This window comes from Macaca nemestrina, chromosome 18, assembly GCF_043159975.1.
Source record: "Macaca nemestrina isolate mMacNem1 chromosome 18, mMacNem.hap1, whole genome shotgun sequence".
Taxonomy (NCBI): domain Eukaryota; kingdom Metazoa; phylum Chordata; class Mammalia; order Primates; family Cercopithecidae; genus Macaca; species Macaca nemestrina.
Window position 1 is genome coordinate 9,387,948 of NC_092142.1, and position 11,088 is coordinate 9,399,035.

The 11,088-nt window shown below is 53.0% G+C and overlaps 1 protein-coding gene and 1 long non-coding RNA gene across 2 annotated transcripts in view; one reads left to right on the forward strand and one right to left on the reverse strand.

The window, feature by feature from the left end:
• The window catches only part of LOC105467794 (ubiquitin specific peptidase 7), a 73,018-nt gene extending 68,196 nt beyond the window's left edge, over nucleotides 1-4,822 (reverse strand). Inside the window, exon 1 of the mRNA XM_011717508.3 lies at nucleotides 4,119-4,822. Within this exon, the coding sequence (XP_011715810.1) occupies nucleotides 4,119-4,197 (79 nt within the window). The 5' untranslated portion in view covers nucleotides 4,198-4,822. The remainder of the gene's footprint in view (nucleotides 1-4,118) is intronic.
• On the forward strand, nucleotides 3,623-9,002 carry LOC139359824 (uncharacterized). The gene is made up of 3 exons (XR_011616298.1): nucleotides 3,623-3,804; nucleotides 8,016-8,049; nucleotides 8,799-9,002. It is a non-coding gene; the product is annotated as an uncharacterized lncRNA (long non-coding RNA).
• Nucleotides 9,003-11,088: the final 2,086 nt, after the last annotated feature.

An 11,088-nucleotide genomic window follows, 5' to 3' on the forward strand; every position in this document is an offset into this window, starting at 1 on the left:
GCAGCCTGAAAGAATCAGGAGAGCTGGAGCCTGGGGAATCGCTTTGAATCATTAAAACCTGACATGCTCACATCAGAGTGAGATGCTAGGTTTGGCCTAATTTCTTCTCTACTGGGTTCTCTGAGCTGATGTTCATCTTGTAACTTTGCAAAGAATTATCTTAGCAACATAAGTCAACGTAAGGAAAATCGACACCCTTGAAATATTTGATTTTTGTCTTGTTATAGTGCTATTTGAAAGAATCTTCTGTTAGTTATAATAAATTAGAACAGCACAAGTTTATCTGGCTGGGTGTGATCAAGAGAAGTCACTTTCTACTCCCAAACATGCTTCAGCAGAAAAGTAACTGCACAAGTTTGGAAGAGACCCACCACCACCCCTGTAACAAAAAACACAGAAGCCTATGATCAATTCTTTTCAGAAGCTGCAGCTGACCCATTAATTTGCTCCTAATAGCAGCAGTCTAAGTGTCATACAAAAGTCTAACATCTATCCCATTCTTCTCAGAGCCAACACTGAAAGAGAGACTGCTCACTCGGGCAGAAGAACCACACCACTGAAAAAACAGTTTGTATGCAGAAACAAGGCCTCCGGATAATTTCCTGTTGATTCAACAGCGTCTACAGGGACCATTCGGACCATTCGATGACCATCGTCATCGAGTATTCAGAGGGCAGAGACCTATGCAAGTCACTCCTTCAGCCCCTAGACCTCCATGGCCATCAAAGTTAGCAAATAATAATACACTGCCAAGCAACCTTATTCCCAGCCAGACCTAATCATACCACCACCTCCCCAGCTCTATCTGCCTTCCAACTAGAAACGTGCAACTGGCTGCTTCAGACCTCACAGGCAGTGTGTGGCTGCAACCCCAGCAAACTGCATCAGGCCCCTCATCTCTTCCCTCTCCGCACTTTACCCTTCATCACTTTCCTAACTGCTCAGGGCATTTTAAAAATAACTATTCCAGAGTACTGCTGTTTTCCAGTGAATATCCAAGGGCTGTGGCAGAGTTCACTCAAAAGCAAACGCGACCCCAAGAATGTGAGGCCGGAGAGCAAACTCACACTGACCTATATTGATAGAGAAAAACCAACCAACCGAACCAGTCTCCCAGGCTCCTTCGAAACCACCCTGCCCAGGAGGCACAGGCAGGATGCTCCAGGTTTTTTTTTTTTTTTTTTTTTTTTGAGACGGAGTCTCGCTCTGTCGCCCAGGCTGGAGTGCAGTGGCACGATCTCGGCTCACTGCAAGCTCCGCCTCCTGGGTTTACGCCATTCTCCTGCCTCAGCCTCCTGAGTAGCTGGGACTACAGGCGCCCGCCACCGCGCCCGGCTAATTTTTTGTATTTTTAGTAGAGACGGGGTTTCACCGTGGTCTCGATCTCCTGACCTTGTGATCCGCCCGCCTCGGCCTCCCAAAGTGCTGGGATTACAGGCGTGAGCCACCGCGCCCGGCCAGGATGCCCCAGGTTTACAAAGCCTTCCCTTCCTCAAGCTGTTCAGACCCTGACAGTTTCCAGCTGCTGGTTCTTTAGGCACCGGGGCAGACACTAAACAGGTGCAAGTCTCTAGCTCTGACCGGGACCCCACTCACAGCCTGGTCCATGAAGTCAACCAGAGTCCGCTAAATTCCACCCTTGTGGCTTTTTAACATAAGTGTTCTCTCACTCTTTCGGGTCCTAAGTCACATTCCAATCAATCGTTAAGGCTGCATTTCGGGATTGGGAAGGCTGAAATAGATGGCGTAAGACACAAGTAGCTTTTTCAACCACACACCAGTGGGTACTCACAGGGCACTATTATTTGTCCACAGCCTCATGTGCTCCCGACAAGACAAGGGACCTTCTCGATAATGAAATTGAAACAGACGCCCAGTCAGAAGAAAGGAGTTTCTTAAGTTTAAGCAATCAGCATTAGTAACTAAAACCACTGCCACCCAATTTGAGATTCTGGTAAATTTACAGATTAACTGTTCTTGGGGTTACCTTTCCAATACAAACTGTAATATGAAAATAAAGCTTCATTTTATAAGAAAAGAAAGTAGCCTTGAAAACATGCATGGAGACTGCTGAATTTCTAAAACTTCAACACCCTCTAGCCTTCTAAAGGTAAAGACCAGCCAGGCGCGGTGGCTCACGCCTGTAATTTCAGCAGTTTGGGAGGACGAGGAGGGCAGATCGCCTCAGGTCAGGAGTTCGAGACCAGCCTGACCAACATGGAGAAGCCCCGTCTCTAACAAAAATACAAAAGTAGCCAGGCGTGGTGGCACATGCCTGTAATCCCAGCTACTTGGGAGGCTTAGGCAGGAAAATCGCTTGAACCCGGGAGACGGAGGTTGCAGTGAGCTGAGTGCACTACTGCACTCCAGCCTGACAGCAAGAGCAAAACTCTGTCTCACAAGAAAAAAAAAAAAAAGCAAAGACCTTGAAATTTGTGGACCTGGTCATTTTCCCAAAGATACAGGTCTGTAACACACAGGCTCTACAGTAATGTCTCTGTTTATTAATTCTCACTGGTGTCCAAAGACACCTGGAAAGCAGCAGGACAATGTCATGGGAAATCCATATGCTCGTGTTATTGGATATTCGTCTTCATCGGGTACCATTTGAAAAGGAAACTGAAAAGTAACCTTTTTTTATGTTTTAGATGGGCTGCAAAATACAGCACAAAAGGAATACACAAAATTCTCTCAGCAATGTACATCTTTTCAGTTATTTGGTTTAATCACACATACCAGGCGCTCTGCAAAGTTGCTGCTTTGCTGGGGCCAAGTGAAACAGATAACCCAGTGCTTGGCGTGGACTACGCTCTTCTGTCCCCCATTACTGCCACTGATAAATACCACTGGGGAATGCCTAGTGCAGAATCCCAGCCACTTTGCCATTTGCAACCTGGCCAGCCATTTTTTCAGTGACCATCCAATTACTGGCAGTAAGTTATACAGAGGGGAACACCAGTCACGCTTAAGTGTTCCCACCAACCGGTGTGCAGCGCCCCACACTTGGAGCCACCGCACAGGACTAAACACTGCTTTTCCTGAGCTCCCCTGGACCTTCATTCATTGACGCAACCCAAGATCCCTTGCTAAAAGTAAAACTAGAATAAAGCATTCCACGCCCTTTTCATTCAGGTGGCCTCCATTTGACTCCTGACAGCCTGAACCCGTCACGTAGGTACGAAAACTTTTTAAAGACCATTCGGACTTTGCTTTGTTTCAGTGGAATGGGCCAGGAGAAAAAGTGCCTTCCAATGACCAACTCCGTAAATCCAACACCCTTCTCTTTACAGTGTTCTTTACATCCAACCTTTATAACCAAGACTCTATACCTCAAACTACAGTGCCCTGGAAAATTACTGCCACATCGGCAGAAAACCGAGTTACCTTTCGAGTCAGGTTTGATTCTGATGCAGGCAGCCATGTGCGGCGGGGCTTTCGCACGGCTGCAAGCGCACACCTGGCCGGATGCTGGCTGCACCACACACTGCCAGGTACCAAACTCCCAGAAAAACAGGTGGATTCGGAAACCAACAGCGCCCGGATCAGAACTCTGGGCCAGCCCAAAGCCTGACAACATCTGCGTTCCTTGCAGGTGTTTTAGAATGTAAGCCCGACGCTAAGCAGTGCTGTTAGAAAGTGATTTGGAGGAGCGCTTCCGAGCCACGGCGCGCCCTCCGGGGGAGCGCACCGGAGCAGGTGCGGGCGAGACCCGCGCCCGGGGAGATCAGGAGTTCCCCAGCCAGACCAGATCCAACCGGACGCCCCAGAACCGGGACGGTCCCCGGAGCCCGCCTCCCAACCTGGGTGAGAAAACACCTCCGTCCCTCCGCGGCCGGCGCGTTCGAATTTTACAACTCTGGGCGCTTTGTGCCGGGGAGGCCCGGCGGACGTGTGGTCGGGACAATGCACGGGGCCGAGGCCCCGGCGGCCGCCCCTCACCCGCGGACCCGGCATGACTTTGCAGCCTCGCCGGGCCGGGGCCGGGAGGCCAGGCCGAGGCCCGGCGGCCGCCCGGGGCCTGGTTAAAGATGGCGAGCCCCTCGCGTGGCTCCCGCGGCTCCCCCGGCCACAATGAAAGGCGCCCCCCGGCCCCGCCGCGGCCGGCCCGCGGGTCTCACCTTCCATCTCCATGTCCTCGGGCTCGCTCAACTGCTGCTCGCCCGCTTTCTGCTGCTGCTGCTGCTGCTGGTGGTTCATGTCGGCCGCGGCCTGGGCCTCGCCTGCGGCCGGGGGCCGGGGCTGCGAGCCCGGCTGGCGGGCGGCGGCGAGCCGGGGCGGCGGCGGCGGCGGCGGCGGGGCGGCCTCCTCCTCCTCCTCCCGCGCGTCGTCGGCGGCGGCGGCCCCGGGGCGGCCCGCGGCGGGCGGCGGCGGCGGCGGCGGCAGGGAGACGCGCACGTACTTGCTCGCGATTCGCCCAATCTCGGCGCCGAGGCGGGCGGGCGGCCGGCGGGCCGGGCCGGGCGGCCTTGTCGCTCGCTGCGGCCGCCGCCGCCGCCGCCGCGGGGCCCGCCTCCCGCCGCCGGGGCCCGGGCCGGGGCTGCGGGGCTGCGGGCCGGCCGGGGGCGGAGGGCGGCCGGGCGGGGGCCGCGGAGTCAGCCCCGCCTCGGGCCGGGCGCGGCGGGCGGGAGGCCTGGCCGGCCGCGGCGGGCCTGCGGGCCCTGGGGCCGGCGGGAGCGGCGGCGCGGGCGGGCGACGGGCCGGCCGCGTTCCGAGAGCCGCGGCCTCCGCCTCCTCGGCGTCGTCGTCGGGGCTCCGGCAGCGGACGCGGCGCCCGGCAGCTCGGCTCGGCTCGCTCTCAAAATGGCGGCGGCGTGAAATGTCACATCCGCATGGGGGGCCGCGGAGCGAGCGAGCGAGCGAGGAGAGCTAGCGGGCGGGCGCCGAGCCGGAGGGCGGAGCGGGAGCGGAGGGCGGAGCACGGGAGGCGGAGCAGGGAGCGGCCCGCCTGCCGCCGCCGCCGCCGAGGCCCGCCCGCCCCGCAGCGCCGCGTCCCGGCGCCGCCTGCCCCTCAGTCCCGAGGCGGACCCTCGGCGCTCGCTGCCCCCGGGCCGGGGGGGCCGAGGCGGGACGCCTGGTGACTTAGCCCTGCGGGGGTGGTCCGGAATCCTCCCCATCGTGGGGAACTGGACAGCCCGAAAGACCCAGGAGCGGCAACGAGGAGGGGCCCAGAAGCCACCCGGCGGCCGTGGTTCAGGTCCCAGCCGGGCGCGCCGGGGCGAGCGCCGGAGGTTGCCCAGGGACTGCTCGGGATAGGGCCCGGAAGGGAGCCTGGGGTCAGCGCCTAGAAGTTCCTGTTGTTGCCGTTATTTACCCTCGCCCGCTGACCTGCACTTTTTCACCCAGTATCTACCGTGGAAGAATTTATTTTCTCACTGTCAGCCTAATCTGGCAAAGTTTGGCTCCTCAAGAGCAACCCCAGGCGGGACGCAGCTTCTCACACCTGTGATCCCAGCAGTTTGGGAGGCCGAGGCGGGAGGGTCACTCTTGAGGCCAGGAGTAAGAAACCACCCTCTCTACAAAGTTTTTGGTTTTTGTTTTTATATTTTTGAAATGTATTTTTAATTAGCCGGGTGTGGTGCCTCGCGCCTGTAGTCCCAGCTACTTGGGAGGCTGAGGCTGGAGGTTCACTTGGGAGGTTGACTGAGGCTGCAGTGATCCAAGATAGTGCCACTGCACTCCAGCCTGGGCAACAGAATGAGACCTTGTCTCAACTAATAATGATAACAAAATAATAATATAAAAATAAAACAAGCCCACTACCCCTCACATTTGGCATTATTTCCTTCCTATCAACCCAGTCTGGGATTATTCACCCGGGGTCTCCCTATTTCAGGAGACATTCAGTGAATGTATCTCCTGTCCTGTCTCATCCAGTCATTGACAGACTGATGATTAGGGTCTCAACTCTTCCAGTTAATCAAGGCAGTGTGGGTCAATAAAAATGGAGCAAACCGATGTACATTTCTACACATCTCAGGGGAGAATAGAATTTCGCCCTAACAAGGCCAGAAGATTGTGGTACCTGTCTTCCTCTCCATCTCCCTATACCCGCTTTCTCTGCGTTTTTCTCCAGTTTATGTACTGTTCATCTCCCCGCCCCCCAAAAGAATGTTCTGCTCACTGTTGTATCACAAATGCCTGGGATACACAGCAAGTGCTTAATAAAAATTAGTTGGGCCAGGCGCAGTGGCTCACGCCAGTAATCTCAGCACGTTGGGAGGCCGAGGTGGGCGGATCACCTGAAGTCAGGAATCCGAGACCAGCCTGGCCAACATGGTGAAACCTCATGTCTACTAAAAATACACACAAAAAAATTAGCTGGGCATGGTGGCGTACGCTTGTAATCCCAGCTACTCAGGAGGCTGAGGCAGGAGAACTGCTTGAACCCAGGAGGTGGAGGCTACAGTGAGTTAATCATACCCTTGCACTCCAGCCTGGGCAATAGAGCGAGATTCCATCTAAAATAAATAAATACATAAATAAATATTGGTTGAATGGGCCAGGCACGGTGGCTTACGCCTCTTATGCCAGCACTTTGGGAAGTTGAGGCAGGAGGATCGCTTGAACCCAGGAGTTGGAGAGCAGCCTGGGCAACATAGGGAAACCTAATCTGAATCAGCCAATCAATTAATCAATCATTCAATCAAATGGTTGAATGAACATATGATTCAAGTGTGACTGGATCCCCCCCTCACCAGCATTTCATACACTTGAAGATTTCCCACCAGTGAATTTCCTGCCAGACCACAGAGGTGAGCAGGGGAGAGCCCAGTCACTTCAAAGGAATCCCTTGGGTCACCCCCAGAATCTGAAGAAGAGGTATTGTTATTCACACAGATTCTCACAAATGCTAATCAACACTGCTCAGATGCAAAAGAATCCTCTCTAGTATTCTGGAAGCTTGGAGGAGGGAAGAAAGTGCCTTTCTGGCAGAGGAAGAGGTGGCAGAAAGTTATGTGTGTGGCTGTCAGTTCACATTGGCCAACCTTATCCCCATCACTGAGTTCAAAACCAATCCTGCCAGGCCTGGTGGCTCACGCCTGTAATCCCAGCACTTTAGAAGGCTGAGGAGGGCAGATCATGAGGTCAGGAGTTCAAGACCAGCCTGACCAACATGCTGAAACCCTGTCTGTACTGAAAATACAAAAATTAGCCAGGTGTGGTGGCGCGCACCTGTAATCCCAGCTACTCAGGAGGCTGAGGCACAAGAATCGCTTGAACTTGGGAGGTGGAGGTTGCAGTGAGCCGAGATTGCACCACTGCACTCCAGCCTGGGCGACAGAATGAGACTCTATCTCAAAAAAAAAAAAAAAAATCTGTGTGGCTGGGGCGTGGTGGCTCATGCCTGTAATCCTAGTGTCTTGGGAGGCCAAGGTGGGTGGATCCCTTGAGGTCAGGAGCCCGAAACCAGCCTAGACAACATGGTGAAACCCCGTCTCCACTAAAAAAAAAAAAAAAAAAGTGGATTCCGCCAACAACCTCAGTAAGGTTGTTCTTCCCCAGAGCTTCCAGATGAGAGCCCAGCCCTTGGCTTTAGCCTTGTGAAAACCTAAAGGAACCCAATCCAGCCCACTATGACTTCTGATCTATGGAAATATAAAATCAAAAAGGGGTATTGTTTTACACTGCTAAATTTTAGGAAATTTATTACACAGCAATAGAAAATGAATACATGGCTGGGCGCGGTGGCTCACGCCCATAATCCCAGCACTTTGGGAGGCCCAGGCGGGCGGATCACGAGATCAGGAGATGGAGACCATCCTGGCTAACACGGCGAAAGCCCGTGTCTACTAAAAATACAAAAAAATTAGCCGGGTGTGGTGGCGGGCGCCTGTAGTCCCAGCTACTCAGGAGGCTGAGGTGGGAGAATGGCATGAACCCTGGGGGTGGATCTTGCGATGAGCCGAGATGGTGTCACCGCACTCCAGCCTGGGCAACAGAGCGAGACTCCGTCTCAAAAAATATATAAATAAATAAAATGAATGCACATAAACAGTATCTGTCTCTCCTTCCAGAAGCACCTTGAGAAAGAAACTGACTTGTCTACAGGTCTATCCTCAGCACAGCACTGGGTTTATAGTAGTTGCTCAGTGAAGATTTGCTGAATGAGGCCGGGCGCAGTGGCTCATGCCTGTAATCCCAGCACTTTGGGAGGCCAAGGGGGTGTGGATCACTTGAGGTCAGGACTCTGAGACCAGCCTGGCCAACATAGTGAAACCCTGTCTCCACTAAAATGCAAAAATTAGCCAGGTGTGGTGGCACGGGCCTGTAGTCCCAGCTACTCTGGGTGCTGAGGCTGGAGACTCACTTGAACCTGGGAGGTGGAGGTTGCAGTGAGCCGAGATCGTACCACTGCACTGTAGCCTTGCAGCCTTGGCAGCAGTGGGAGACTGCGTATCAAAAAAAAAAAAAGGGGGGGGCATTGTTTTACACTGCTAAATTTAAGGAAATTTATTACACAGCTATAGGATATAAATACACATAAACAGTATCGCTGGGCGTAGTGGCTCACACCTGTAATCTCAGCACTTTGGGAGGTCAGGAGATCAACATCATCCTGGCTAACGTGATTAAACCCCGTCTCTACTAAAAATGCAAAAAATCAGCTGGGCGTGGTGGTGGGCGCCTGTAGTCCCAGTTACTCGCCAGGCTGAGGCAGGAGAATCGCTTGAACCTGGGAGGTGGAGGTTGCAGTGAGCCGAGATCACGCATTGCACTCCAGCCTGGGCGACAGAGAGAGACTCTGTCTCCAAAACAAAAACATAAACAAAACAAAAAGAAATTGTCTTGTCTAACAGTTCTATCCTCGGTACAGCACCAAGCTTATAGTACATGCTCAGTGAAGATTTGCCGATTTGCCGAATGAATGCTTTCACCCCTGCAACTGTTTACTGCCTGCTAGGAGCTCAGAGCCTCTGGGATAAAGGCTGGGAGTGACAGTGCCTGCTTGCTTAGAAGGCCTCTCATCTGGAGTCAATAAAACAACACTTCTTTGCTTCTTCCTGGCTGGTCCACATCTTTCACCGAGGAGTGGATGGTGGAGGGAGAGTTCATTTCCAGGGCACCACAGCTACGAGAAAACCAAGACCAGTGCCCTTGGAGGCCCACTAAAAAGGCCCCGGCTTGATTATTCTAGCAGGCTTGGCTGGCCTGTTTCCTTCTACCCCTGGTAGAATTGTGCCTGCATTGGCTATAAAGTCCATTTGCACACAGAAGGGGTGTGTGTGGAAGGACTCGGCAGAAGTGAATCGCTGAGTAATGCCTGCTTCCTCGGAGGGTGAATGCCAAGATGCCTCCAGAGGACACGGAAGGCTCTGAAGGGGAAGATGACTGAAGGCACCATTTTTGACCAATGCCAATTAAAAAAAAAAAAAAAAAATTCATGACCCATACCGTGGTTCAGAAACTGGGGACTAAGGAGAAGATGAAAAACCGGGGAGACAGGAACCACCAGAGAAACTGACTTGTCATTAGCTAGAGCCAGTGAAGGGCAGGGAGGGGCCACCCTATCATTACTTGGAGCAAAACATATTTTGCTGCTCCCAGGGCCATGCCATGACTTGGCAAAACCAGAGGGTTGGTTTTTCTTCTCGAGAACCAAAATATTTATCTACCTGGAAGCTATATTGGTCAGGGTCTAAAATTATTTAATAGAAGTGTCAGAGAAGAAATGGGATTTACACCTTTCCCCCTCTCCACACCTTCATCTGCCCCCACCCCCCACCCTGCCGGGATAATAAATTCCTAAATAATCCATACCTAGAAAGATGACCTAATCCCATACCACAAGGTTACTGATGAGGATTTGGCTTTAGAGAAGATAAGGGACTTAGCCAAGGTCAAGCAGTTTGGGAGGGTAAGGGGCTTTAGGATTCAGAAACCAGATAGAACCCAGCTCCATACAGGGTTCTAAACTTGAATTTGGGAAGCTTACTTAACCTTTTCTTTTTTTTTTTTTTGAGATGGAGTCCAGCCCCAGCTGGAGTACAATGGCGCGATCTCGGCTAACTGCAACCTCCGCCTCCTGGGTTCAAGCGATTCTCTTGCCTCAACCTCCTGAGTAGCTGGGATTACAGGTGCACGCCACCACGCCTGGCTAATTTTTGCCTTTTTGGTAGAAACGGGATTTCACCATGTTGGTCAGGCTGATCTCGAACTCCTGACCTCAGGTGATCCACCCACATCGGCCTCCCAAAGTGTTAGGATTACAGGTGTGAGCCATCGTGCCGGCCCAACCTTTTCTAATTCTGGATTCTTATCAGGGAAATGGAAAAACAGTCTCTCCCTGAAACCATAAAATATCAAATACTTCAAAATCCACAGGTTGACCAGTGCAGTGGCTCACGCCTATAATCCTAGCACTTTGGGAGGCCGAGGTGGGCAGATTGCTTGAGCTCAGGAGTTTGACAACAGCCTGGGTAACATGGTGAAAACCTGTCTCTACCAAAAAATACAAGAAAATTAGCCGAGTGTGGCTGGGCACAGTGACTCACGCCTGTAATCCCAGCACTTTGGGAGGCCAAGGCAGGTGGATCACCTGAGGTCAGGAGGTCGAGACCAGCCTGGCCAACACGGTGAAACCCCGTCTCTACTAAAAATACAAAAATTAGCTGGGCATGCTGGCGGGCGCCTGTAATTCCAGCTACTTGGGAGGCTGAGGCAGGAGAATCATTTGAACCCGGGAGGCGGAGGTTGCAGTGAGCCGAAATGGTGCTACTGCACTCCAGCCTGGGCAACAAGAGTGAAACTCCTTAGGAAAAAAAAAAAACAGAAAAAAGAAAATTAGCCGGGTGTGGTGGCTTGCGCCTGTGGTCCCAGCTACTCAGGAGGCTGAGATGGAAGGATTGCTTGAGCCAGGAGTGCAAGTTGCAGTAAGCTAATATCGCACTACTGCACTCCAGTCAGGGTAACAGAGTGAGACCCCGTCTCAAAAAAAATAGCCAGGCATGGTGGTGCACGCCTGTAGTCCCAGCTACCTGGGTGGCTGAGGCAAGAGAACTGCTTGAACCTGCGAGGTGGAGGCTGCAGTGAGCTGAGACTGCGCCACTGCATTTCAGCCTGGGCGACAAAGAGAGACTTCGCCTCAAA